General features: G+C 38.2%; 6 protein-coding genes across 13 annotated transcripts in view; 1 reads left to right on the forward strand and 5 right to left on the reverse strand.

Moving 5' to 3' along the window:
• Nucleotides 1-20: 20 nt before the first annotated feature.
• On the reverse strand, nt 21-1,754 carry Mdlc (RING finger protein mdlc). Of its 2 annotated transcripts, none has more exons than XM_076305087.1 (6): nt 1,471-1,754; nt 1,258-1,331; nt 934-1,137; nt 650-866; nt 387-579; nt 21-308 (listed from the first exon to the last, which is right to left on the reverse strand). In XM_076305087.1, exons 1-6 carry the CDS (start codon nt 1,580-1,582, stop codon nt 131-133), a joined length of 978 nt encoding a protein of 325 aa, XP_076161202.1. In that variant the 5' UTR covers nt 1,583-1,754; the 3' UTR covers nt 21-130. The 2 variants fall into 2 exon arrangements, with proteins under 2 accessions (XP_076161202.1, XP_076161203.1); XM_076305088.1 differs by having other exon boundaries at nt 1,421-1,560.
• Nucleotides 1,458-5,979, forward strand: Orc4 (origin recognition complex subunit 4). 2 transcript variants are annotated; one of them, XM_076305086.1, is made up of 7 exons: nt 1,458-1,729; nt 2,014-2,251; nt 2,337-2,663; nt 2,735-3,232; nt 3,311-3,463; nt 3,537-3,703; nt 3,981-5,979. In XM_076305086.1, exons 2-6 carry the CDS (start codon nt 2,036-2,038, stop codon nt 3,696-3,698), a joined length of 1,356 nt encoding a protein of 451 aa, XP_076161201.1. In that variant the 5' UTR covers nt 1,458-1,729; nt 2,014-2,035; the 3' UTR covers nt 3,699-3,703; nt 3,981-5,979. The 2 variants fall into 2 exon arrangements, with proteins under 2 accessions (XP_076161201.1, XP_076161200.1); XM_076305085.1 differs by having other exon boundaries at nt 3,537-5,979.
• Amt (Ammonium transporter) lies at nt 2,343-7,130 on the reverse strand. Of its 2 annotated transcripts, XM_076305084.1 has the most exons (11): nt 6,743-7,130; nt 6,393-6,678; nt 6,174-6,331; nt 5,993-6,104; nt 5,710-5,915; nt 5,499-5,630; nt 5,330-5,425; nt 5,167-5,255; nt 5,004-5,093; nt 4,836-4,923; nt 2,343-4,765 (listed from the first exon to the last, which is right to left on the reverse strand). In XM_076305084.1, the coding sequence occupies exons 1-11, from the start codon at nt 6,879-6,881 to the stop codon at nt 4,608-4,610; spliced, it is 1,554 nt and encodes a 517-aa protein (XP_076161199.1). In that variant the 5' UTR covers nt 6,882-7,130; the 3' UTR covers nt 2,343-4,607. The 2 variants fall into 2 exon arrangements, with proteins under 2 accessions (XP_076161199.1, XP_076161198.1); XM_076305083.1 differs by having other exon boundaries at nt 5,993-6,331.
• Atg8a (GABA type A receptor-associated protein autophagy-related 8a) lies at nt 7,124-9,433 on the reverse strand. Of its 2 annotated transcripts, XM_076305090.1 has the most exons (4): nt 9,341-9,433; nt 8,913-9,261; nt 7,933-8,130; nt 7,124-7,846 (listed from the first exon to the last, which is right to left on the reverse strand). In XM_076305090.1, the coding sequence occupies exons 2-4, from the start codon at nt 9,000-9,002 to the stop codon at nt 7,781-7,783; spliced, it is 354 nt and encodes a 117-aa protein (XP_076161205.1). In that variant the 5' UTR covers nt 9,003-9,261; nt 9,341-9,433; the 3' UTR covers nt 7,124-7,780. The 2 variants fall into 2 exon arrangements, with proteins under 2 accessions (XP_076161205.1, XP_076161204.1); XM_076305089.1 differs by lacking the exon at nt 9,341-9,433 and having other exon boundaries at nt 8,913-9,336.
• A 652-nt stretch (nt 9,434-10,085) lies between these two features.
• LOC143155255 (large ribosomal subunit protein eL22) lies at nt 10,086-11,240 on the reverse strand. Its single transcript, XM_076327761.1, has 4 exons — nt 11,148-11,240; nt 10,741-10,881; nt 10,445-10,566; nt 10,086-10,304 (listed from the first exon to the last, which is right to left on the reverse strand). The coding sequence occupies exons 1-4, from the start codon at nt 11,154-11,156 to the stop codon at nt 10,157-10,159; spliced, it is 420 nt and encodes a 139-aa protein (XP_076183876.1). The 5' UTR covers nt 11,157-11,240; the 3' UTR covers nt 10,086-10,156.
• A 327-nt stretch (nt 11,241-11,567) lies between these two features.
• The window catches only part of Nsyb (neuronal Synaptobrevin), a 30,427-nt gene continuing 14,423 nt past the window's right edge, over nt 11,568-27,571 (reverse strand). For 2 of the 4 annotated variants that reach the window (XM_076326929.1, XM_076326928.1), the window contains one exon: nt 14,313-23,332. Coding sequence is in view for 2 of the 4 variants with exons in the window: in XM_076326928.1 (XP_076183043.1) it covers nt 14,711-15,181 (471 nt within the window). In the remaining 2 variants the exon portion in view is untranslated. The other 2 variants (XM_076326927.1, XM_076326930.1) reach the window with 2 other exon arrangements.

The following is a 27,571-nucleotide window of genomic DNA, read 5'->3' on the forward strand; positions in this document are numbered from 1 at the left end:
CAAGATGTGAGAACTTCGGTATATAGGATTTTAATTTAATAATATACGCGAGATCATGGTCTATATTTAAACAAAATTGTAATTGTTCAGTAGAAAATACTACTTTTTTGTCGAAAAAGTATATGCTTTATTATTCGTCAGAAACTTCATTATCCTCGGCTATTCTTCCTTTATCCTCCATTTTCGACCGTGCAATTAACTCCTTAGCTGGATTGAAGACACCATTAGTTTGCACATTACATATGTAACATCTGGTACTTTTCTTGTAATGCTCTAACGCGCATTTCTCGCAGAAATAATGTTTACATCTGAAATATAAAGTTAATACGCGTCTTGAATACTCGAATGAATACAAATCTTGAAGCCTGTAAGAAAATTAAACGTACTTCGTGACAATAGGATCGGTGAAACTATTTCGACAAATAAAACATTTAAACGGAAGACTTTCTTCGTCGCTGTCAATTTCGTATTTTTTATCGTCTTCGTCTCCACTATTGTTATATTCTCCCGTGGCGGCTTCTCTTTCTAATTGCCATCCTAACTTGTAATCCGAACGATCGTGAAGAAATTTACAACTGTCTAAAGATTAAATCATACTTATTAGAATTTTATCAGCTGATGTAATAATATCTATTTTCATTCTAATTACCTCCAAATCCACAAAAACCAGTCTCCTTGTAGTCTTTACATATGTCTGGTTGATAATCCCATCTAACTGTTGCCCTGAGATTAGCTGGTGCTCGAATTGGTCCTTTACGTACCATACCACTGGAAGCATTTCCAGCAGCAGTATCTTTTTTCTTATAATATTGAGTATAATTGTTTAAACCTCTATAAATTTTATCATCTTCCTTTCCTTCGCGTTCCTAAAAATGATTATATTAGACAGATACATTTTACTCTCAGATACTTCTCTATTCATTTTATGTATACCTCATTTATTTTCTGAGATTTTTCAAATAAGGCCTGTGCATCTTTATCCTTTTCTGTTTCTGTTTCTAAAATTGCTGTAGCTCCTTGATCGCTTGGTCCTACTGGTACAGCAGTTCTCGTACTTTTGTAAGAGACTGTAATATTTTCTTCATCGCTACTGTCGTCTATGGTTTCTTTTTTATCTTTCAACCTTTTTTTATTAGTCTGTAAAATACTATATTTACAAGTCTTTCCATTTCCCATTGATCATTGTTGGATATAAACAAAGCCTTAATGTTTGTCAACAAGCATTGTATACAACACACAGTCTTGTCCAATACTTACACTTTGTTTCATAGGATTATTATCGTGTTGTTTTCTCTCCTTTTGAACCACTGTAGTTTCATCTTCGCTGCTCTCTATATGAAAAATTATACATACATTAAAATTTATTTCTAAAATACATAACCTATGAAGGATGCTAATCAAATTTATATAATGAAATTACTGGCTATTGAAGTAAGAAGGAAAGATTCGGCATTTATTTCACATAGTTACCGTCTTCATCGTTCACTTCCTTACGTTTCCTGGCTGCAGTGCTTCGAATCTTTCTTTTTTTAAATAAAAACGTACAATTTTTCTTGTCCGTTTTGGATTCTGCGTCTTCCATATTTGTTTTGTAAACAACCTGGTTCCAACGTTTTAGTAATCGAAGATTTGATATTCCTCTATTATTTTAGAATCATCGAAAGTACACATTTTGATTTTTTGTCTGATTAATTACTACCACATCTACGTAAGTGAATTAAATTTCCAAGTAAGTACATTATAGAGGTATTACGCATGTTGTTTCGTAAAATAAATAGGTTATATTTAGCTAATCAGGGACGCTATGCGTTCATCAAATTGTAGTTTAACGTAACTACAAATTCATTAAATTATAAAACATGCAAAATTTTGTAATGATCATTATATAAATGGAAAAGAGTTGTGTCATTGATACAAAAATTTAAATCAAACTCTTAATTGTATAGTTTATGTATTTTAAAATAATTTATGTGAAAAAGGAAATTAATAAATAAATTGGTAATGAATTTTTAGCCCATTTTAAAGAAAAACCAATATGAATAAGAAAAAAAATATGGCAATTGATTTTCAAGACAATATGATATTATTGACAAGGAAGTATTTGAAACGTAAAATTATGTGTCCAGAAACAAAGTTTAGGCACCATGTGAAAGAACGCTTGCACATGTTGGAGCTATTAAAGCGTACAGTCGACATGGGTGAAAGCAATTCTGCTTTATTAATTGGCCCTAGAGGTTGTGGAAAAACAACAGTATGTTTAATTTATCAATTTAATTTAAGATTTTTTCCTTTGTGTATTCTTTATAATATTTTTTTATAAATATTTATTGTTCTAGCTAATAAATAGTGTTTTAAAAGAATTATCATCTATAAAAAGTTTTAAAGAAAATGCTTTGATTGTAAATCTTCATGGTCTCGTACATACTGATGACCGCTTAGCATTGAAAGATGCCACTCGTCAAATGCAATTAGAAAATGTAGTAGGCGACAAGGTTTTTGGTACATTTGCAGAGAATTTGGCTTTTCTGCTCGACTGTTTAAAGGCAGGCGACAAGAAGCATTCAAAACCAGTTATTTTTATATTAGATGAATTCGACTTGTTTTGTGAACATCACAATCAGACACTATTGTATAATCTGTTTGATATTGCTCAGTCTGCACAAGTAAGTGTGGACAAAAATTATGCATGATTATCTAGTCTGATCTTAATTCGAGTAAATTCCTCTTTTTTTAGGCTCCAATATGTGTGTTAGGAATGACCTGTAGATTGGATGTTATAGAACTTTTAGAAAAAAGAGTTAAATCAAGATTTTCTCATCGTCAGATATTCTTATTCCCTGGTGATACATCATCTTCGGAGCAACCGACATCTGCTTTTGATGATCGTGTAGAACTCTTTCAACATCTTCTTAGTCTTCCTGATGATGAAAATGTTAATAGGATAGAACAACAATATGATGATTGCACAATAGATCCACAATTTGGGTCTATGTGGAATGAATATATAAAAAGTTTAGTCAATAATGCTACTATGGTAAATTTGTTAAAAAGAATGTATCAGATGGATGTAAGTGAAAGAAGTTTTAGAAATTTTCTAGCAGTCGCAGTTTCTACATTATCAGAGAAACATCAAAGATTGGAAGTAAATGATTTCGTAGAAGCAAGTAAAATATTCACTCAAGACGATAAGGTGCTAATGCTCGAAGGTTTATCTGTTTTAGAAATGTGTTTAGTAAGTGTTCTTGTTTTTTTTTTTTTTTCTTTTTTGGTAAGATGATTAACCGTATATTTACTGTACTATTCTTTTTAGATTATAGCAATGAAACACGAGACAGAAATTTATGATGGCGAGCCATTAAATTTTGAGACAATTTATAATCGTTATATTAAATTTGCTAATCAGAATTCATCTATACAAAGTGTTCAAAGGCCTGTTATCATGAAGGCTTTTGAGCATATTAAGGTAAAAGTTGTAAATAAAACGGTGTCTTTGTTATGGTATTTGATTAATGAGATGATAAATAAAACTTCCACAGAACTTGGAGATCATAATGCCAGTGAGTGGTATGAATTCAAAAGTTGAAAAAGAGTATCAATACTATAAATTTTTACTTACACCACAACAAGTCACAGAAGCTGTGAAAAATTACTCTGGACTGCCAACAGAAGTCTCTCAATGGTCTTTAAGCAGCATATAATAATGGTAGTAGTTCATGTGTGAAATTGCAGATATTACGAAAATTTGCATTTATAATGCATCATTTATCTGTAATTTTAACTAATGAAGTATTTTACGAGCAAGTATCAGATTCATATTTTCCATAAATTTTTGTGGAAAGGATTAATGTTAGAATGTAGCAAATCGTTTTTTATTCCATATTGAGAACCCATTTCGCTCTAAGTATTTATTAGAAAAACGGAATTTTGTTTCCTACACTGTATTTTGTACAAATGTTTTAATGTACGTGTTCATTTCATAGGTATATGTTCTTACATTACATATAGATTGATATAGTGTTGGAGGAATATCAAGTATTTTTTAAAAGTTGCTGTACCCATTATGTAATGTGTGTTTACAAGCAAAATCATCGTTTGCATTTACTACACGAAGTTATCATGAATTTGTAAATAGATTTAATGTTTGAGAATATTGAATAAGGTAGATGAAACTGTTATTTTGTAATTGTCTATCAATACTGTCTTCAGAGAGTAATTCCTGCCAATGACAGCATGATAAAACGTCCGATATTACGTCCTTAATAAATAAAAAAAATAAATAACTTTTCATAAAAATATTTTATTCGAAACTGAATTATAATAGAGATAACATCTTTACATGTGCCATGCTGTTAGACGTTACTTGGGATAAAAGTATCATATTACATCTATTTACTGTATCTGTGATCTTTCAACAGGTTTGTTCCCTTATATACTGGTGTCCATAATTATCATATATGTAATTGCGTAAAATTTAATTATTTATCAAAGAATGTGTGCATTGTATGTGTTACAGTAATGTGTGAAAGTGTTAGAACGTGTATGCGAATACATTTATACGTTTCTAATAAATTTACATTCGATAAATTGTTAGAAAGCATTTAAAAACATTAATCCATCCAAGCAAAATTCGGCTTAGTCTGTCCGGTTAACACTGCATTTGCAATCGCATTAGTTTGAGTCTTTGACAATTTTTTTCTGGGGGATAATCGTTTTCCAAGTTTAAAACGATTTTTACGATTATATTTTTCGATGTACGATTCGTGACCTATTTATAAATCAATTTGCACAATTAATTGGGTTTTCTTAAGAAGAATCCCTCATTAAATGTACCTTACCAGGATTTATTCCCACTGGATGTACAGTTTTCAATTTGTGTTCTCGTGAAACTGGACGAAGAGCAGACATAGCTCTACTTACGCCTATCTAAAAATGTAAACAATGAATTTTATAATATATAAGATTTTTGAATTATAATTAAATAACAGTTCAGTATAAATATAAACCTGGATATGTCGAATTCGATGTTCTACTAAGTCTGCACCAAGCAGTTCATCATGAACGCTCATTCTAATTGGTATAAGTTTGTTTATGAGCTAAAAAAGAGTAGAACAGTAATTGAAAAAGATGCTGTATTGTATGTATTAAATAATATTTAGTACAATTTACCCATAATAAAAAAACAGATGTAAAGAAACTCCAAAGTGCTAAGCATAAAACAGTTAAACATTGTACACCAAATAAGTACCATCCTCCCCCTGTAAAAACAACACTTTTGTATAGTAATAAGTAACCTTTACTTATTTTAAAATATGACTTAATTACAGCACACCTTTGAATAAGCCTTTTCTTCCACTAGTTGTATCAAGGGGATATGGATTATCTGCAAACAAACCAATAGCAATGATGCCCCAAATTCCACTTGCTCCTACATACAAAAATTGTTGTCAGAAAGATAATAAGACAAAAACTGGAATAATAAAGTTGAGTAGAAATAAAACCATGTGTTGCACTGGCTCCAACAGGATCATCAATATGCATTTTATCTAACATGGGCATTATACAACATGTAACATAAGCACCAACCATTCCAACAACTACAGCTTCCCAAGCCCTAAAAAGGAAACAACCACCTAATTGACATTGTAAAAGTAACATTGTAATGATGAATATTTTATAATACTTATAAGTTGTAATTGTAGTGGAATTCACCTGTAACTGCAACTAGAGCACCAAGAATACCATTTATCTGACTGAGAATATCAATTCCATTTCGATTAGTTAAACTGAAACCTAATCCAATTAAACCACCTCCCATACTTGCTAGCATAGTAGAAACTGCTGCTCTAGCAGCATATTGCCATCGTTGTCCAGTAACACCATATGTACTACCACTGTTAAAGGCTAACCAGCCCCACCTTGTATTATCATTATTTATTAGTATACTGAAGGAGTTTAAATTGGTGTGTAGTGAATTTTTAGTTATTTATTTTACCAAAGCACGAATAAGCCCATAATAGCATTAACAGGATTTCCAAGAGGTAATGGGTCAATTCCATTATCATATCTGCCCAATCTTGGTCCCAACATAATGGCACATGCAAGTGCTATAATAAAACGGCATTTAAAGTACTTGTCTATAATCTGTTGCAATAGAACAAGGAAATAATGTTTACCAGAACTACCACCAACAAGATGTACTACTCCTGAACCAGCAATGTCAACAGCACCCATATTTTTTAAAAATCCATGATCACCCCATATCCATCCAGCTGGTATACAATACACGATTGTGTTTAAGAAAGAAAATAAGCAATATGCTTTAAAATTACACCTGTAATTTTACAATGTCAAAATAACGTAAATATCATTTTTTCTGTACCTTGTGTAATTACCGTTCAGCCATGGCACCGCTAACAATTGTTGTAGAAGTAGTTGCAAAACTTAATTGAAACAAAAATGCAGCACATTTGGGGCCCATAAGTTCATCATGTATAGAAGGATCTATTAAAAAGTCACCCATACCGATGAAAGGATTACGCAACCTGTTTGATCCAAAACTCAATGCAAAGCCAAATGCCCAATAAGTCAATCCACCAAGTACTATGTCTACTACGTTTTTCATCATAATGTTAACTTCATTTTTTAAAGACACACATCCAGATTCTAACATACCAAAACCTAAGCAAATAAAAAAAATGAAGTTTGTCGTTATTCTTGAGAATTACTTAATTAAGGATTTTACCCGTTTGCATAGTAAAGATTATAAACGAATTTGTCACAATCCAGTTACTGTCTTCTTGATTAAGATTGTATGCAGAAATAATGTATGCATATTCAATTGAACTATTTGTGATATTTGTATCATTATTTCCTACTTCCATGTTAAGTGGAGACTTTCTTCACCAAAGCATTAACTGAAGGATACTCTACTCTTCTAGTTAAAGAAAGTAGTACTCTCGAGAAAAACACATAAAAAATGGATGGACCATGAACAAAACATATCAATTATACATGATGTACGGTTTCAACAGTTTCTATACCTATTAGTATAGTGTAATTGTGGTTTTTACGAAATTGTTAAAGTAAATAATTTAAGGGTAGGAAAATGTATACTTTTTCAGAATTCGTTTTTATATTTTTTTATTGGCCCACATCCAGCCGTTACACAAAATTTTTATCTCACCACATATTCAGCAATTTCCTTCCATTCCTTCCAGGATTACATAATATCGAATTATATAACTAGAATGACACTAGCCTAAATAAAAGAAAATGATATTACATGAAACATCTATATAGAATCACGAATTTCTCATTATTTTAAATAGTGGGAATAAGTATTAATAATTTTCAAATGATCATTAATGCATGTTAAATAAGAGTTTTAGCAATAGTGAAGCCATTCTTTGTAATATCAAGAATAGTTTTTCTTCTTTCAGTTTTTCAATTTTTTAGTATCAGGCTAGATATTGACCCAAGATCACATAACTCAGCTCTGATTAGTCCTTCTTACACCCTATTACCCTAAGCTTCCTTCACCAGTGGCGAGTGATGGAATCAAAAAGTAAAATGTTCGTACAGTTGGCAGACGAACATGTCCAATTTATCTTAAGGAAGCAAATTTAGTTTACTGTGCGGTTCTAAGATTTAAAGTTTCACTCAAAATATTGAAAGTTATAATTTTGTTAACACTTCCAAAAGCTTCTAAAAGGACTACATTGTAGGTGGCAAATTTTTGTTGTCTGCTCTTTTCTTTTGTTGTTATCTTCTTCGTTGTAATTTAATGTCCATACACATTCTCGTCGCTGTATGCTATGTACATAAAAAAGTCTTCCTCGTGATGTTCCTGCAAAAATGATTGCTATAAATAAAAAAATTCTTATATATTCTATATATTTTATATGTATTTGAAATTATATATTATATAATTACTGCATAGAGAGAACCCATAGTGGCGCTTGTGGGTGGAATGATGTTGTTAACAAAGAAAAACAGAGCATCTTCTGAACGAAGATGAATTCGTTTGCGGATTAGGAAGTAAAATTGTCCAACAGTTAAATCAGATGGTACTAGATACTTTTGTTTGTCCAAATCACTAATTTTAGATTTTGGTGCTTTTTCAACAATTACCTGTGATATAATTAAAAGTCCTTAGTACGTGTACATTATTAAATCCGATTTCATTGGATTTATAATACTTTAAGTTCCAATGTTCTTATAATAATACGGAAATTTCAGATTTCATCTTACATATTAGAAAAAATTGCAAATCAGCCTATCAAAATTTTTGTTGTTGTTATCTAAACTCTTAAAATGTTTAAATCTTGGCTCAACTTCAAGATCACAAACCAGTTTCAAATCCGCGTTTGATATTCTTTACGTTTGACATTCTGTACATTTGACATTCTGTACGTTTGACACTTATCCAAGTCCCTGAAGTAACAACAGCTGGTCTACATTTTCGAATGATCCATTCCGCATAATAAAACGAAATTTGTCAAATGGATCGAATCGTACGTCTAAATCGTTTTCGAATTGCGTGGAAAGGAAAAACATTGCTCTGTCGTTACGTTTTATTAATCGACGTATTATATAGGTAATAGCAAACGAAGAAATTCGCAACGAGCGTTCAACTTAACGATTGACCTGTCGATTAAGGAGAAAAAGTTCAAATCATCGCGAAATGTAGGCGAAATACGGCGCAGAAAGCCGACCTTGGCCCATTCCAAACCAGGAAATTCTAGGTACACGATCGAATCAGCTCGCAACGAATTAAACTCGTCCAATGATTTGCTAACTAGCTAAACAATGCTATTCATGACGAATCACTCATTTTCCCTAATAATTATTCATAACGAGTAAAAAAGTTTTATCAATCGACAAAACGATCATTTTCTGAACGAGCTACTCACAGGAACTCTATCGGGATATTTTCGTCGTATCTTTTCACCCTCAGCCTTCCTCTTTTCAAAGGGATGCTCCTCCTTGTACTGAAACTTCATTGTTCTCGCGCAATTGCACGAGGAACACAATTTAACGAAGTCACTTCCCTTTTCTGTTCCTGATGATTGTTTTTCTTTTTATCGATTCACACGGATTTTGCTGATTCTGAACTGGAAAGACGACGATACGATACTCTTGTACACTTCAGTCACAACAATTGTCGTGCGTCAAGTTCGTCTGCGCAACGCGATATACTTTTCCGTTCTGTGCGCCACCGCAAAATAGTCCCTCGTTTTTTCTCGCAAAACACAGGAAAAACTGAAAGTTAAAATTGTACGATATCTCCAAGTGATATATCGGAGCTACTGGAATATAACACGCAACGTTATCGCAATACCTGCTTGACGAGGGAAGAATGGTTTACAGATGCGTTTGATAGATAAAACAGACTCGTCTCTATGAACTTTGTACCACGTACTTTATGTGTTTTTTTATAGACATAAATATGAAATGTTTAACTACGAAACAAATTTAGTAGCTTTGTATACAAATATTATATATTTAAAAGAATATGGTTTTTTTTATACAGTTTAGGTACTTCATCTATTATGTAGTTGTTATATACATACGTATGTATGTTTATCTTTTACTTGAGTTTTTGGATTGCAACTCTTTATTATATTTTTTATATTTATAATGTGACCGAAAAAATAAACACGATTAGATTAATCCGATAACAACAATGGTTCTTGTATAATGTGTTACCTGAATTTTTGGGGAACCTAGAGGCACCTTAAATAGATACGATTCTGTCAATGATAATGAGTGACTTATGTTTTTTATTACTACGCATCAGGTGACGTATGCCTTTGTACTCGCAAGGGGAACTTTCGATATTTAGAATGATAAATTTGCCTTTTCTCTGTTACCGAATAACGTACAGTTTACTTTAACATACTTAATTTTCATAATATCATAACGATTTTATTTTTAACGTTTTCAGCTATGAAACAAGATTTTAGCTAAATTAACCGCGAATTGGTTAGAATTGTTTGTTATTTTCATGAAATTGGTACAAATAAACTTTGAAAGGATCGATAAATTTTAACAAAGATAATTGTTTAAAAAAGATTCCACACGAATTTGTTCCATTATTTATTAATAGAAATATGTACAGATGTTTCTGTAAATATGTATAGAATAAAAACACAGTTTATTCTGCATCTTCTTCGTCATCGTCCTCCTGACTGTTAATTTGGAAGTACCTCAATTCGTACGTCTCTTTATCTTTCGAAACTACACGCAGCCAATCACGCAATTTGTTTTTCTTCAAATACTTTTTCGTCAAATATTTGAGGTACCTATTTGAACACATTATTAAATTAGTGCAAATATCGGTAATAATATTGAGAATAATGTTAAGCCTAACCTATCTATATATGGGAATAAATTTACATCTTAAATTTTAAGTTAATACTTTGCCATAAAGGACAATACCCACCGCTTAGAGAAGTCAATGTCGCTATTGACGGATAACTTCATCTTATCACGTTCCAATGTAACATTGTTACCAAAATTGTTCGTTTTACCCGAAACTTTGATCCTTTCGTGCAGGTACTTTTCCTACAAAGATGAACAATATTACTTAAGTATAGTATTGTTAACATTCTAGGTAGTCTTGAGGTTAGGATTTTGTAAAAATGTTACAATAAAACTGTACGACAATTTAATAGAGAACGAAGTACTATAAAACCTAATTAGGAAATACTAAATGTATAAATATCGAGAAGAACTTACAAAATTTGCTACATCCATAATATTATCCTCAGCGGGATGTGTGCAGTCAATTGTGAATTTAAGAGACACCTTTTTTTTCTGGCCCTTACCTCGGAGAACTTGTTTTTTCGTGGCTGGCCCTTTGGGCTTCTTCGCGATTGTCTGAAAAAAGCACAATTCACCATTTTAAATAAATTTTAACCAAAAGGTTGCCTCGTTTGTAGTGGACACATGTGCTGGTCACTGGAGCGATGTTTATGTCGGTAGTATAACATCCATTAAAATCCGTGTAATCGTTTACAAAATATCAATACAATTATAGCACTATTGACCATCGCGATACAACCTTTCACAGGTTTATTGAATTTTTGAAAGATTTTTACACATATTCGAATTATTTTCGATTTTTCCTTGGATAGAAAACTCACCGGAGCCATGTTTACAAATGGTCGACAAGTGAAAGAGACTCTTCTCAGGCGGCGCCACCGTAGTTCGGTTCATCTATAATCAATGCCAGGAATGTAATAACAGTAAATGGGACACTTCGTTTTAGGGAAATATTTTATTTACGTAGTTTCTACGTACGCAAAAATATAATCCGTATCTTTCAATCGTGACACGTAATATTGGCGCTCTTCGCGCTTCGTGTAGCTCGAACGATCTTATCTTTTCGCGCTTGAATCAATTTCATAAGTAAAAAAGAAAAGACAAAGATTACAACTTTCGTCCGAATCGGCGTTAATCTTGGACCGAGCCAAGTGAAAAAAAGCTACGAATTTTCATCCGGAGGAATTTAACGAAAACAATAGATAGGGATATATGATAGTTACGAAATTACGATAAAAGTGTCTCTTTCATAATTGTATTTATTTAAGGCTAATATACAGTAACGTCTAAGACATAATCATCTCCTAGATGAACATAGATTCCTCGATTAGTAAATTGTATGACGTTCAACTCAACCAATTATCGCGGTTATTATTCGTACCTCTGTACCTCGTGATAATACGTTAACTGACTATGTGGTGAAGCCGTCTTACGCATAATTATTTTTGTCGTACTTACAAACGTCTTAAGTAGTCATTTTTTTTTTTTCTGTGATCGATTCGTGGACATGCAATAAGCGCCTCGGAGAAAAAGGGAGGGGTGAGGGGGGGTATTCAGGACGATTTTATTTAAAGTTCATTTTTTGAGCAAGGGAGCCTCGAGAGATCGATTGGGCGATTCAGGGCGAAAGGGTTTCTTTCCTTTTTTTTTATTTTTTCTCGCGATCGCTGGATTCTGAATTGATTGATAGCGAATCAAATAGCGTGTGTAGCAAAGCGACGACTCTCGAATCGTTTCTGTCTCTCCTCGATGAAAGATCACCGTACGCGAAACTTCGATACAACCTTATTTCCCGTTCGAAAGGTTCGTTCAATCCTTCAGCTTCCACCTGTATTGAGAACGCAGGAATGTCGAGTGCACAGCGTAAAGAAATAATCGTTTCGTCTACGATTTTCGCAATATTCTTCCCGTTTCATTTCTTTTTGTTTCTCTTTTATAAAAACTCAACTATATTCGCGACGAGGAACAAACGAGTTCGATTAGGCCAGCAAAGAGGAGAACGTCCCTGGGTTCCTTCGACGAACCGTGCATCTCGCGTTTCACCCTTAAGTATCGATTCTTCGACGTTCGTTCGTAAGATCGGTAAAATCCTGGAAACTTTCACCGTATGTTCGGTCACAGCGTCGATAGTTAAGCGTTCGAAGCGAAGATTCATTCCTTGGGTGCGATTCAACACATCGAAACGATAAAAATTCCATAAACCGGTACACGCGAATGCTCCCAACGATTGTAGCTACTCTTGCTCCCGAAATACGTACGTATTGGTCGAGGTCGCATTCGTGTATCGCTATCGAATACTACTACGGGTGGAAATAATTGTTTGAAAAAGCATTGCGAACCGTTTTGCGTGCGAACAAAGGCTGAATCCGTAGACGAAGGGAAGGGGTACGTTTGCTGTGTGAACATTAGTCGTTAAGTCCGTACGAGGACGTACGCAGCCGTCTCTCGTTAAAGTTCAACCGAGAATTCATAGAGAGAAACCAACGAACAGCTGTATCGGATTTACGTTAAACTCTATCAAAAGAGGCTAAAAACTGTGAGGTAGTAAGGTCCGTGTATGTACGAGTAACGGTGCAGGTTGCAGCTGAGACTTAAAATTATTTCTCAAGGTGTAATCCATAAAAATAGGGGCTTGCAAGGGTACGGGGGGTAGGGGGTAGGGGTTCGAGATCGTCTAAAGGAACATAGTCAACGTGGAAATCATCGAACGACAGCAACAATAATTGCCCGCGCGCGTCAGTTCCGCGCCGACCCTCGGTGGAATAATAATAATAATAATAATAATAATAATAATAATAAAAGTTTACGCTATAACAATCATCACTTTCTCTCCCTCACTTTCTCTCTGGTCGTGTCTCTTTCTCATATTTGCTTGTCTGCTACGTATTTATAAGTCGTATTACTTACATCGACGATTCGTAATAATTTATGTACATGTACACGTATATACGTAGATACACGTGTGACCGGCCGCTGATACGCGGACCGTGTTTCGTCACCCGTATCGTCTCACCTCGGACCGTCTCTTCAGCTAGGGATCAACTACGAGAGGGATACGCGCGTCGAGAATCGCGAGTTTAGTTGACATCGATGATCTTAATCTAAAAACTTTAGATATCGAAGGAAACGTTCCGGAGGCCGGATCACGGCACGGTTTAATCGGTGTCCGAGATCCGTCGATCGAAACAGAGCGGAAATGACGGATACTGACCCTAAACAAGAGCTACGCGAAACTCGCGGACAGCAACGTTGCGCGCGTTAACCAGCGCGCGGGGCAGAGGAACTAGCGCGCGTGCCCGTTCACTCGCGATGGATACGCGAGTCAGGCCGGATATTGATTAATTTCATCTCGATCGTACGGACGATACCGACACCTTCATCCTGTGGATCGCGTCGCGGCAGTTAACGCGTTCAACGTTCCGTTTCCCCCCGATCGTACGTTTTCGATTTCTCTTTTGTTTTTTTTTATTCTTCTTCTTCTTCCACCTCTTCAACGTCGGCTCGTTTCCCCCGTCTGTCGCGCAACGATCGAAGAGAAACCTAATTTAGATTAGATTTGCAGGATTAATTGGGTTACGGTTCCACGTGGACTTGCATGCAACGGCCGTGTGTGTGTGTGTGTTCGACCGGTGGTTCTTCTCCTATCGTCTGCTCTCGTTTCACGGCAAGATGGTTTTCATTCTTCTTTTCCTTTTTCTTTCTTTCTTTCTTTCTTTTATTCGCTTAAGATTAATTGGAAAATTCGTATTGCGGTACGGTACGGAGGAGTCGTCCCCCCTTTACATCACGCTGTGTATACCGTTCAGGTTGCCGACTAACGCTGCACCGGCGGTCTGTGCACCACCGCCGCCCGAGGAGGAGCCTGCCGATGAAGCGCCCGGACCTGGGGCTGGAGCTGGTGGCAACTGGGCTGGCATGCCCGGTGGTGCATAAGCGTAGGGTGGCGGTGGCGGTGGCGCCGATTCTGGCATGAATTTCGCTGGAAAAGCAAATTACCCTGATTAGTCACCGGTGATAACGATCGCGATGGTTTCCGTACTCGGGTGGGTTCCTATGGGGTGGCGATTCACGCGCGCAAACGTACACTCGGTCGAGAAGAAACCGGTAAACCGCAGATGCACGCTACCACGGAGAAGTGATCTCGGTGTTTCTTCGTTGAGAGCCTCCTACACGCTAAGAGCGTTCTTCCGGGAATTTTTGAATCGCTTGCGCGATCTTTCGATCTCTCTCCGATGAGAGATGAAACCTCTCCGATGAGAGGTAAGAAAAACGCGGGAAACGGTGTTTCTTCGTTGAGAGCTTCCTACGCGCTAAGAGCGTTCTTCGTGTGATTTTTGACTCGTTTGAGCGTTTTCTTTCTCTTCGATGAGAGGAACGAAGGCGATTACTCGTCTTCGCTGAGAAAAACGCGGAAAACTATCGCTCGTGAATCGAGTCTCCTCTCCGTTACGCGCGTCGGTCTCCATTTGCTCTCAACGCGTAGCGTGCATCTGCGGTAGGCCTCCGTTTCGATCGAGCGTTCGTCGAAAATGCGAATCAACGTTTTTCTCCGCGAGGAGAAATTGATCACCCATTTTCGACATATAGGTTTCTTTTTCGCGTGGAATCCAACCCGTTTGTTGCAGGAGTCGCACCGCACGGACGAGGACAAAGTGTATCGAAAAATGAGCGGAACGAAAGAAAGAACAATTCGTTGCGCGGTGTTCGCACGACGAAGGTTCCTTGGTTTGTATCGGACGAGATGTTTAAGAAAGAACGAGACCGTAAGTCCAGACACTTCCGGTTTTGGTCCGGTGATAAGGTAACCGTGTCCTCGTACGCGGAATTTTCGATAATTCTCGTTTCTTTCGAACATTCTTTCTTTTTCGTTTAATGGAAATTATAAAGATGGGGCGGGTGGAATCGGTATTCTTAACACACTTTGCTTCCAAGGCGTCGTTTCCTCGAAACAGGGGACATTTTCGAAAACGATTTGCACGGTTTTGATCGTTACGATGATAAAAAAAAATATAAAAAGGAAACTGTAATTGCCGATCGACGAATATTTGGAAGCAAAGCGAAGGGATCGCTCGTACGAATTGCATCGGAACGTAAGAAACTCGACCGAAGTTTCAGCATCGACGAACGCGTGACAAATGGAAAGAAAAATGAAACAAAGTGGGAGTTATGTATCTGTCTGTTCATTGGCGATCGCACGAGTACCGAATAAAAGGAATCGCCCTTTTCTCGCGTACGTGATTAACCGATGCGCTTTTCTCGATGCCATAGTTGCGCCAAGATGCACGAAACCGTTACCAGGGAATAGCCGAGTGTAAGAAGAGAGGATATTTGTCGGGAGAAAAATTAACGGAAAAAAAAAGAAAAAAAAAAAGTGAACATTCGGTATTCTTACCTCCTACTGGAGTTAAAGAGATACTAGGTTCTAAAAGGATCCTCTTCTCGGTGAGCGTGAAGGAGCATTTTTACGGGTCGAGGAGTTCGACCGTGCTTTCGATACTTTTTCTGGCCACGACCGTGATCAAGATGCATTTCTCTTCGCTGACTTTGCTCGGTGATATTGTCACTCGAGGACGAATTGAATCGTCGAAGAAAAAAGAAAAAAAAAAAAAAAAAAAAATAGATTGGAAAAAAAAACACGTTTCGAACGTCGAAGACAAACCTAACACGATCGTACCCAAAACGAAGACCCATGGAAAGTGTGTTCCACTTCGGTTTCTTTTTTTTTTTTTTTTTGTTGGCTCTCTACAGCTGTCTGATCTCTTTGGTTTTTTTTTCTGACTACGCACTGTAATTTTTATTCAACACTGTACAATGGTTGAAAGCGGTATAATTGTGTGATCATAATCGTTAATAATTAATGCCTCGACGATCAAGGTATCGCATGACGTAACGGAGCTATGCGTTTTATAGTTCGTAAACGCAGTTCGATCGTTTTGAACGCAAATGCTATCGGGTCACCGCTGTACGGGAATCGTGTGCACGAAACTTCTCATTTTCAACGATCGATCGTTTTTCTTCATCTCTGTTAACAATTCCTGGTCCCCTTCTTCGCGAAGCTCCAACGAATCATTGGAACGTTAATGGGATAATGACAACGGTCAACGTGACCATCGTTTCGACAATTACAGTAATTCCCGTTTTCGAGTGACGAAATCGAACGAAACAGCGAACTCGAGACTCGAACTATAACGACGAGAAAATTGATTGAAGAGCGAGCGAGATAGACGAACAGCGCGCGAGTCTCGCATTACGTGCGAACGTAAACTAAGAATTGTCGTTCGTTGTATCGTTCGGGTATTATCAACGATTTGGCGACGATTTACTCGTTTTAGTACCGATTTATTCGTAATACTTTCGCAATGATACAACGACGAATGTACAATTCTCTTAACGCGAACCGAACGATCCCGTCACTCAAATCCGCTGAAAAATCGATCGATCGTGTTCGGCTCCTCTCGGGTAAAACGGTTAATCTAACAAACACGAACGGAAGGTGTAGCGCGAAAGAACCATTTGTTCAGAAATACGAATTATCACTAATAAAATCATTAAAGACGAAAAGAAGTTACATTTCCACGAAACACATTTATAACCGACCTCCTCGACTATAATTTCCTATTATATACAAATTTTTTTTTTATGCGGCGACTTTAATGCTTTTATTAATGACAGTTCACCTTTTGTTTCTTCTAACGGCAAGTAACTCCGGTAATTGAAATAGTAACTGTTCTTGCGCCGTTCTTCCTCTTTGTATTTTTTACACTAACGTTCGCGTTGAAAGGGGACTCAAATTTGGATCGATAGGTTTCGATAAGTAATTGTCTAAACCGACCGTTGTCATTATTCTATTGATATTCTATACAGTAAGAATTTTTATACAAATCTTTGGAATTTAAACGAAGGTAAGATTAATTTCTTTCGCGAGAAATAACCCGAAGGAACACCTTCGAATTGATCAATCGGATCGTTTAGTTTCTTTTGGTAATTTTTCGTCAATTTCCCAAAGAGATTTGGATTTACAATCTCTAACGATCGAAGAATTGCGAGCACGATACGCGGAAGAAGGGACTCGATGGGCAAGTTCTCATCGAAACTCTACAGGGTGAGTCGTTTCACTTGAACGTCGTAGTTTACTTTGAAATTGTTTGCGATATGAAAAAAATGTTTCGAACAAAAGTCGCACGTTTTCAAGGGAAACGTACAGTACAGTGATCAGTTCATTGCTATCTATTGTTTTCTATCGACACGGTATCATTAATATTATTATTATTATAATTATTATTATCATATTTATTACGCATGTGGAAGTATATACACGAATATTTATACACATTAATATATATATATAAAGATAAAATATAATTACAGTATGTGAGTGTGTAAAAGGCGAGTTGCAGCTAAAAAATCCTATTATAAAACCTAACCTCAATGTGAAGAGTCACACTGAGTTTTTTATATGGAACACCAAACGTTTCACTCTGTAATACGAAAGAGTAAAAAGTACGATGGTGTGTCGGATTCAAAAGTCAGTGATGAAAATAATAGAATTTTTAATGCAAACGATGCCCAACACGTTCATTAATCTCAATACGTAAAATCAACGAGCGAGACTGATGTACCATTGTTTCTGTAGTTATAGCGTTATAACGTCGTCTTCAATTTGTCATTACCACACAAACGTTTCAACGTATGTCGCTCTCACTCGTCAATCAATTACGGACCTGTATTGCGATTAATGGACGACACCATTTGCATTAGATAAATTATTTTTACCGTATCTTAGTAATTGTTGACTTTTGATCTCACTTTTATCCATAATACTTTATTACTCGCTATTGAACACTCTTTCGAATACTTGTTCCGTTTAAAATTCTCAAGGTGGCTAACGTACGCCGATAGAAAGGTAAGATAGCAAAAAAAAAGCTGCCCACTCTACTGTAAGCTGGCCTCGAAGTCACGCCACCTTTGTCCGAGACGTTCTTTCGTATAACGAACAGTTCACGCAGTAGTTTAAGGTGATCAAGTTTCACGACTCACCCCGTATAACACGAGTAACTCGAAACGCGTTCGTCGAAACGACTACCAATGAGAAACAAGGATAAACGAACGAAAATAATAGCGTAAACATCGACGAGTTCCACGTTCTGTCTGGAAAATCACGTTGCTCCGAATATTTCTTTCCCTAACTCGGATCCGTGTCTAACGGGTGGACGATGAGAAACTTCGGGGATACCGTTATCTCCGTGGAATCGTGTGCAGGATGTCGACCAGACCTGGACACTTCCGAAGTAACGTTATTCGAAATATTATTTCAACGCACAATAGTTCCCACTTTCGGGAACGAGAAATCGTTACCGCCGATTCGCTCGAAAGCGGGGTCGGTAGCGATCGTTATCTCGAACCGGGACCAATAAGGATCGCTCTCGGTCGCGGTCGGTGATCGGGCGAAGTTGATTGGTCGCTCGTACTACGTAAACGTGAACAACGATGGGGATAATTACGCTTCTTGAACAAAAATCAGATCTCGAAAGCGGGAATTACTGCAGGATGTTTGTCTAGTTTTAAGATTATTTCATTCTTTGAATGTAATTACGGTGTTCCGTTTCGCGAAATTAACATTGAAAATAATTAATTCCGTAATCGAGGTAACAACGTAACGAAATACTCTCGAAAGTGATACTCTTGAAAATATTACTATACTGTAAGTATCAATGCTCTTGAAGAGAGATTAGTGTTACAAATAAGTGTTTACGTGGACGACTAAATATATTTATTCGTTAGGTAAACCGCAAACGAAACGAAAGATTAAAATGTTATTTCGAACAGTCACTTCCTATTTTCGTTTCGAATGAAACGTGGCCAGGTCTGATGACGGAGGAGACACATTCTCGCATTAATCGATTCTACACGGAAAAGAATGAACGCGTAAACGTCGTGTTCGCGGACACCTCGGTCTCAAGTTAAGCTTTTCGTTCTTGAGCTGTGCGTACGAAAGCATCGCGCATTGTTGATCGTTGCGTATCGCGATTATAGTTCGTTCGAGTCCACGAATCTCGAAGACGAAGTTTTTCAGCACAGATTTGCGGGTTTCCGGGCGTGGAAACGTTCGCGGTTTTCGGGAATCAATTCAACATTTACGGGCACAGAATAGAAATCGAAAGGATGGTATCTTGGTGTTTTCGTTTTTCAACGACACCCCGTACACGTGTATCTCAATACCAATCGTTAAATAATCCACGGAATTCACGGCGGTCGTGTCGCATCGTTAATTCATTCCTGTACTATTTTATTATCGTTATTGTTGTCGTTATTATCATAATTATTCTTATTTTCGTTATTATTAGGATCATTATTATTATTATTATTAGTATTATTATTAATATTATTAACATGTATACATAACATCTGTAGATAATTCTTCAAGCCTTAAAACGAACCTATATAGGTGCCCCGAGGCGTCTCTCTCATTTTTCGTTCTCGTTCTTCGCGTGATTTTTTTTATTTCCCATTGTTAGTTTTGTTCCACGTTGCAGTGGTTCCCGTATTCGAGCGACAAGAATCGATTCGATTGAAAGCGTGGCAGCTGGCGATCATTTCTTTCTTCTAATCTCTTCGACCGAGGCCGGTAAGGAATCGTTCTACGTTGCTTGAATCCGGGGTAAAGAGTTGTTACTCGAAAGCGGGAATCACTGTACTTCGTTTGCTCGTTTCGTCGCGCGGGTTGCTCGGAAACGGTTCGTTGCCGTCTTCGACGAAGGCAGGTCTGCTGCTACGTCCTTCGTTTCACCGTTTATTTGATTTTTCTTCTGTTTTTTTTTTCCCCGATTCGACGGAGAAGGACACGGACGCGAAAGAACAAAAGGAATGAATTCTTTCTCTCGCACTCTCTCGTTCTCACTCACTTTCTTACGTTCTTTTACCCTCGAGTTTTGTTCGTGTTTAATCGGCGGTGGTTGGTCGTAATCGAGCGAACGTGAAGGAGAAATGATATTATTTACAGCACGAGATGTATGTACAGTCCCGTCCATAAGTCATCCGGGCATTCGGGTAAACGCGGTACGATTACGGTACCGACGACCAAGTCGTGAAATTACGTAAATTACGAAAGGAAACTAACTTTCACGGATTTTCTTTGTCGTAGAGAAGATGTGAATTCGTACCGCGTGTTACGAATTTTACCAAAAAGCGACCAGTCTCGTTTGAATGATCGTAGAGCGTTCTATCGATTCATTTTTTTTTTTTTTTTTTTACCATATCCAAAGTAATTTTACTCTAACTGTTTTGCTATACTCTCCGCGAATAATTCGATTCTGGACACGTTCGCGCGTTATTATGCGACAAAAATGATTCACTTAACGAAGTGGTTTGTGCATTTAAATGATTACAAGTGAAACTAAAATAGGGAGTTACGAAGAAATAAGGACGAATCGAGCGTATTTTGTTCCTCGTAAAATTGAACACGATCGATTTGTCATTATTTCTTCGGAACTCCTTGTCGAAATCCTAACACTAATACAATGATTTGTAAATCTTTTATTTATTGCGGCTGTGGTTTACGATTGACAATAATAATTCGATCGTTAATAATACGCATTTTCCCTTGTACAAAAGAAACAAAATAATAAAAAAAAAAAAAAAAATTAAAGATAAATATTTCTTTATTATTTAAAGATTGTTTTATCTTGCATACTATGTTACGCTTTGTAGTCGCGACGACTATAGTCGTCGTTTGTGGGTCATGCCGGCGTGAACGTATTAACCACTTAACTGCCGCGTCCGATAGTATAGTCGCCCCGAACGAACAAACAAAATCACCTTAAAAAAATAATATCGAAAAAAATAATATCAAAAAAATCAAATTCAGCGGAGGAGGGGAGCGGAAGTTTTAATAAAGCGGTATCTAGTAACTGGCTTTGAATAGAAAAAAAATGTAAAAAGAAAAGTGAAACAGAAAAACGTTATTGCATTTTTCCAGACCGATCGTGAAACAATGAATTCGGCGCAGGGACGGGCAAAATTTGTTTCGCGCGAAAAACGTCAAACGGAACGGTTAAATATTTAATTCGTTCCTCGCAAGATATTTCACTGCACGATTTCAATTACGATGTTTCGGTCAACGAGTAACGGATAAACGATAAACTTTCTACTCGTTACGGATGAAAAATTTATCTTTTATTCGCTATTCGGAATACTTTTTATCTTGAAAAAAAAGATTTCCCCATTCCCGACTCGGCAGATAAATGGTTAACCCATGCGCTCTTCCAAACCGACCGAGCATGCTGTCCGTGTGACTTATGGCCAGCAGTGCACGCATGCGCGTGACAAGCGGAGCACGTGATCCGATCTCGCGATTCATGGGTAATATTAGGGTGGCCCGTGGACGGGCCATACCCGTCGAAGCGTAAAAATCATACCGATTTTCGTCATTTCCCCTTATGCTAAGCCTAAGTACAGCTCGCATCGGTGTCTTCGAAGAAACTGCACGATCGTAGAAGAACCGAAAGAAAACATTGATTGCTCTCGAACAGCATTATTTGAGTTCCTTGGCCCGTGTGAGTCGCGACCGAGTTCAACCAAGGATGAGAGAACAGTACCAGTAATATCGCGAATTTGAGCGCCCTCGGCCCTGTCGGTATCTCAGATTCCTGTTTACCAGCTTCGCTGTACCGGATCGCGTGCTCCGCGTCGGCGACCCCCCTCCCCCGCGCACGTTTCTTAATTTCATTTTTTTTTTAACCTCTTTTTTCATATTTTCAGTAAACGTAAACGTCGATATACATTTATACACACGCATTTATTTACTCGATTTATTTATACTCGGCACTTCTTTACGGAGGGTAGGGACGCAAACGAAGAACACACCCTACGCGCTGCCTTCGTCGAAAAAAGAATCCTTGACCACGTTGACACCCTGTGTATACGCGAGTACTCGCGACTCATCTCTCTGTTTTCCCCGCTCCCTCTTTGTACACATACACGCACGCACACATACACACACGTGATTTTCTGATTTTCTTTTCTTTTTTTTTTTTTCGTTTCTTTTTCACTTTTTCCCCTCTCCCCGTTTCGTCGTCGTTTCATTCCCACCGCGGCGAGGCGGGGATCGGTCGACGAACGATGGACGAAGGAAGGCGAGGACTTCGCTCGACGATTTCGTCGCTCGTCTTTGAAAAGAACCGCGCTCGTCTCCGCTCGTGGATCGTTCTTATTCGTTTTTATTTTTGTTTTTTTTGTTTCTCGATTATCGTGTTACCGTTCGATGTGACACACCGGTCGGGTGAACGGGCGAGGTCTGTTCAACGTGTACCGCGAACGGTCGACGAAAACGTTCCACGCGGTGCGAGACTTGTGTTTCCGTGGCCAGCCTTCGTCCATTCGCGAGACGTCGATGGAAACACGATCGGATTCGCTCGCGTACGATCGGATATCGTCGCCGGTGGGCCTCGAAAGCGAATCGGAGCTGCGAAAGGAACCGTGATCTATCCATCCCCTCCCCTTCACCCTACAACCGGGCTAGAACCACCTTGTTATCCAAATTATTATTATTCTCTCCTGCTCTCTTTCTCACTCTTCGTGGTCTCCGAAGATCGAAGTTCCTCTCCGAATTATTCTCTCGACAAATTTTACGAACGACGAACGCTCCGTGGACGATGCGTCGTTATTTTCATTCCACTGTCTTCCCTTAAGTCTCTTCCTTCTCAAACACCTTGTCCCAGTAGTCGGTTGACGCTTGTCTCTTTAATCGAACGTGTTTCTTTTCCTTTTCTCTCTCTTTCTCTATTTCTTTTTCCTTTCTCTTTTTTTCTCAATTTTCGCCGTTCCTTTCCCCCTTTCTCGCTTCGCTGTTAGCTGTGGTTGCTTATTTATTGTTGTTCTTGTTGTTGTTGTTGTTGTTGTTGTTGTTGTTCTTGTTGTTGTTGTTGTTTTTTCTTTTTTCTTTTTCGAGGGGTGGCTTAATTTTACTCACGTGTTCAATTTTGCGAGTCGCTGCCGCCGATGACGCACGCTGAAAAGAACAACAGGTCGATTTTTCGTGATCCGTGTGCGTTATCCGTGCGACCAGTTATCGCGACAATGTTCACGCCCCGCTCGAGGCAATCCGATTCGTTCGATTTCGGATTCTTTCGGCACCTTTCGGAGCTTTCTCGGTACTTTTCTGGTACTCGTCGCATGCAGAGTCGCGGACTACCGTCGTCGTGGACGAAGATCGAACACCGCGCGTAGCCCAAGCGTAACATATGACGGATATCGACTCGAGGTACAGGAAAAAATTCAATTTTACGCCGCTGCGAGGCTGAAATTCGGTATCGAATTTTTCAAGACTTCGAACCGGCTCGTACGAAAATTGGGTAAAAATTGCTCCGTGCGTTCACGTGAAAATATCCGAAATTGTAACAACGGATCGACCGATGACTCTTCCGTGATCCTCTCAATTGTGGAATTAAATCGTGGTGAGAATGACAAAATACAAGGTAACCGTATCCTAGTGTTAAAAATTTTCTTCTCACCGGAGCTACGAGTAAATTGGTAGATTATCGTTCAGATTTAATTACGCAATGGGCAAAGAGGATCGCGAAAGATTATCGAAACGTAACGTACGTAATTACAGAAATGATTATTTGTACGAGCCAATTTTGCTTCGAATTACGGCGAATCTCTGTTTACGTAATAATAAATTGATAATACTCGATGATCAAAGTAACGACAAACGCGAAGGAAAACAGACGTTTGAATAATAAATGAAATTGTGAGCGATCGCGAACAGAATGCGGAAACTTCTTGCACGAAAATGTACAAATGAACAGACCTCGATGAACATTTCAACGAAAACGATAAAAGGTACAATTGCAATTTGAGAAAATTGGACGCGAGTAGATGCAGACGTTTTCGGTCGGACAATTGATGGATTTCAATCAACGATCGTCGAGCTGATGTTTTCGTCCACGAGACTCGAATCTGATAATCTAAATACGCAATTCCATACGTAATATCCAGATTTTATACTAAACAAGTCGCATGCAACATACGGATTACAATCAACACGAGCTACTTCGCAGAGAATTCGCTGTTCTGTACACTGATCGTTCAACGTGGAGAATGAAATTCTCACCGAGTATCGTATTCGAGACTCCTTGTGGCATTCTATCACCGAATATCCATCGTTTTCATTATCGAAACGATTACCGTAATTTGTCAGGAGCCTCGATAAAATCGTTCCCATCGAACGGTTCAGCGAACGAGCAAGCCATGCGACTCTACTATTTCCAATCGACACAAATTCTATCTATCGAAACACGAAGCGTATAAAACTCACCCATCGTGCAACCATAGAGTCGTTGCAAGCAAAAATTGGCATGCACGGGCATGAAGATCGTCCCAGAAATAATTGTTTCTTTGGAAACGATATTCGCTTAGTATATATATATATAGATAAAATATAATGTCATGTTATTGTATACTATGGAACGTTGTTCGAGTTCGAGGAACAGGATCGACGCAGGTGTGGGAGGGTGGGTTGGAAAAGAGAAAAGAGAAGTTTCATGCTGTATCGAATATGCAACAAATTTTGGATCCTGTGCTGCGCGCAGAAATTGATCTCCCCGTTTCCGTGATCCTCGATGTATACATTTGATAAATATTTGCTTCTCGTTGGGCGTGTTCCAATCGGGACGAATTCAATTCTGCGCGCAGAGAGAAAGATCAGAACCTGTGTGCAGGGGAGAGAGTAAAATATTCGACCTTGATAGAAGTGGTACAGTAACTCCTCGATAAAAGTCACTCGACTCGGGTCCGAAGACGAGAATTTTTCAATATTTCTCATCGTACCCTCGTGAGAGTATTGTCAACGGATCGACGAAATTTCTACGAGGAAAACGAGTACAAACACGACCATACTCCGAGTGGTTTTCAATATATGTTTTATACCGGGTGATATGAAACACGGTTCACACTTAAAGGGGATGCACGAAAGCTACCGGTGGTGAAGCGTTTCTTTGTTCCGAAATTACGGTTGCGGCGTAACGTGGAATCTTGATGTATCGGAGACCGATTATCCGCTCGACGATGAAGAGTTTTCTGCGCAACTGTTTTGCGCACCACGTGGCGATCCGATGGGTGTCGCTTCTCCGATTGGTGGCTTTCGTGCATACGTGGTAGTGTGGGCAGGTTTCGTGTTCGCCCAGTGTGCAAGCGATTCGCATCGTCAAGCGAGACAAGTCTAGCCGCCAGTTTGCTCGAAACCGGGGTAGGTAGCGATTATACTCCCGAGCTGGGATCAAATAACCGATTTCGAGACCCTACAGTTGTCTTCACTGAAGTTTTCGACGATATTTCAAGGCTCGAATCTAACGGTCGAGAAATGATTGTAGTATAGTTCCGATGGGGATCTTTGATAAATAATGAAAATTGTCAGTACGAGAGGCTTGAAATTTAAACATTTCACGAGTAATTCTGTCGGATGGATGCAAACCGGACGATATTTCGTTCGACTCCCGCTCTTAACTTTTACAAGTGGTTTCGAGACTTTTATCGAGGCGGTAAATCCGTACTTTTAACGAGGAGTTACCGTACAAGTATGATAGAATAAAGTTGAAAAAGAAGTGGTATCAAGTGCAGCAGTAAAAGTTGTAGCTTACCGTACCGAAGAGAACAGTGGGGGTTAAACAAAAGCTTTTTAGAAAACCTTTCGTCTACATTGTTGTTACTGTTGTTATTGATGTTGTACTTGTTGTTCTTACTGTTGTTCGTAGGAGCGATATAGTACTTGTTGTTGTTGTTAATTTGTCGTTGTGGTGTTGTCCATTTCGTGTTTTCATTTCTCGGTGGTTGTTTAAACGGTATCTTTCTGTTTTTTTTTTTTTTTATCTCTGTTCGCTTGTTCGCGCGATGTTACTCGCGTGGTATCTTTCGTTTTTTTTTTTTTTTTTTTTTTTTTTTATTTTCCGTGTTCCGTTCACGTTGACGCTTCTCTGGTTTATCGGTTTTCGTGACCACCAAAAAATTGAAAATCACTGGCTGGGACCAACTTCGGGAAGAAAGACAGGGTAATACCACCAAAAAGTACAGACAGACACATAACAGTTAATTACGAGGTGGGGTAAAGTGGTTGTGTGCTTTTTCGCGACTGTTGTCGCGCTCCGGGTCGATTCTCTCGCTGGAACGTACTCGAGAATTCCAAAAAACGTCGCGTTACTCTTCGATAATATCTCGATACACCACTGTCACGAGCAACGTTTGTAATTTCGTTCGTTTTTCTTTTTTTTTTTGTTTTTTGTTTTCAATCGCTTGAGTCCCTGTTCGCAACGGAATCAAAAGAAACAACATTACGAAGACTTCGATAAAGCAGTTTAAATGCCAGTGTCTCGACAAGGGACTCGCGAGAGTCCTTTGTATCGTAAATGCGAAAAGGACGGACGAATTTTCGTTTGCTTCGAATAAAATAATTCCTCCTCGAAGAGATAAATCACGGACGGATTGGTACACCTGATTGTCGTATTTCACGTTCGATTAAAAATTCAAATACGAGTGAAGTATAAGTTCCTCGTTGTACTCGCGATGGAACAAGTATAGACCAAACGGGCTTAGTTCGATCATTTTGGTCCCATTTGTATTTATAACGTACAATGTATCTGTAACGATATAAATATACATTGTATATTTCTAGGTACGATCGTTTCTCGTACACTGTTTCTCATCGAACGAACTGGGCTTCTTTGGACCTTATTCATCGCGTTGTTTGTTTCGAATAAAAAAGAATCAATTCTGGGAATATTTAACAGTATGAAAACGTCGATCCGAAATAGTGTCTCACGGTCGAGAAAATGTCTCTGCGCGTAAGTATCGCGCGAAATCGATTCTTGGCATTTACACTCTTTCACGCGACAAAGCTCGTCGATTGTTCATGTTTGTGGTGTCGCTGTCTGTTGATCGTGTTGCTCTGGGTTTCGACATCGGGTTCGTGGGTTGTCAAGGATCCATGAAGCACCGAGGACTAGTACCTCGTTCGACTTTCTCCGCTCTTCTTTGTTTCAACGCTTGGTATCGCGCGCACGCGATTGTTAATTGAGGCTCGGGCCAATTAAATCGGTGATTCATGAATGTTCAACGAGCCACGAAGGACGGAGGCGGTTCGTGGGGGTTGGGGGTGGTGGGAACAGAATACAGATAGCGACAGATACACCAGCAGGTACCTATTACAGGCAGACAATATGTATGTAACATCGACGGTAAGCGTCAATTTCATTAG

The sequence above is a fragment of the Ptiloglossa arizonensis genome, chromosome 2, assembly GCF_051014685.1.
Source record: "Ptiloglossa arizonensis isolate GNS036 chromosome 2, iyPtiAriz1_principal, whole genome shotgun sequence".
Taxonomy (NCBI): domain Eukaryota; kingdom Metazoa; phylum Arthropoda; class Insecta; order Hymenoptera; family Colletidae; genus Ptiloglossa; species Ptiloglossa arizonensis.

Excerpts from the sequence above, each read along its gene's own strand:
- Mdlc (XM_076305087.1), bottom strand. The coding sequence starts at position 1,582 with ATGGAAGACGCAGAATCCAAAACGGACAAGAAAAATTGTACGTTTTTA. Across the intron at positions 1,332-1,470 it reads GGAAGTGAACGATGAAGACG|AGAGCAGCGAAGATGAAACT; the intron begins GTAACTATGTGA and ends TTTTTCATATAG. Across the intron at positions 580-649 it reads TGGTTTTTGTGGATTTGGAG|ACAGTTGTAAATTTCTTCAC; the intron begins GTAATTAGAATG and ends TTTAATCTTTAG.
- Orc4 (XM_076305085.1), top strand. The coding sequence starts at position 2,036 with ATGAATAAGAAAAAAAATATGGCAATTGATTTTCAAGACAATATGATA. Across the intron at positions 2,252-2,336 it reads GAGGTTGTGGAAAAACAACA|CTAATAAATAGTGTTTTAAA; the intron begins GTATGTTTAATT and ends TTATTGTTCTAG. Across the intron at positions 3,233-3,310 it reads CTGTTTTAGAAATGTGTTTA|ATTATAGCAATGAAACACGA; the intron begins GTAAGTGTTCTT and ends TATTCTTTTTAG.
- Amt (XM_076305083.1), bottom strand. The coding sequence starts at position 6,881 with ATGGAAGTAGGAAATAATGATACAAATATCACAAATAGTTCAATTGAA. Across the intron at positions 6,332-6,392 it reads AGCGGTGCCATGGCTGAACG|GTGTAATTTTAAAGCATATT; the intron begins GTAATTACACAA and ends GTAAAATTACAG. Across the intron at positions 5,631-5,709 it reads TGCTCTAGTTGCAGTTACAG|GTGGTTGTTTCCTTTTTAGG; the intron begins GTGAATTCCACT and ends AATGTCAATTAG.
- Atg8a (XM_076305090.1), bottom strand. The coding sequence starts at position 9,002 with ATGAAGTTTCAGTACAAGGAGGAGCATCCCTTTGAAAAGAGGAAGGCT. Across the intron at positions 8,131-8,912 it reads AATATCCCGATAGAGTTCCT|GTAATTGTTGAAAAAGCACC; the intron begins GTGAGTAGCTCG and ends ATTATATCACAG. Across the intron at positions 7,847-7,932 it reads CTATGGGTTCTCTCTATGCA|GAACATCACGAGGAAGACTT; the intron begins GTAATTATATAA and ends TCATTTTTGCAG.
- LOC143155255 (XM_076327761.1), bottom strand. Across the intron at positions 10,567-10,740 it reads TTATGGATGTAGCAAATTTT|GAAAAGTACCTGCACGAAAG; the intron begins GTAAGTTCTTCT and ends TCATCTTTGTAG. Across the intron at positions 10,305-10,444 it reads GACATTGACTTCTCTAAGCG|GTACCTCAAATATTTGACGA; the intron begins GTGGGTATTGTC and ends GTGTTCAAATAG.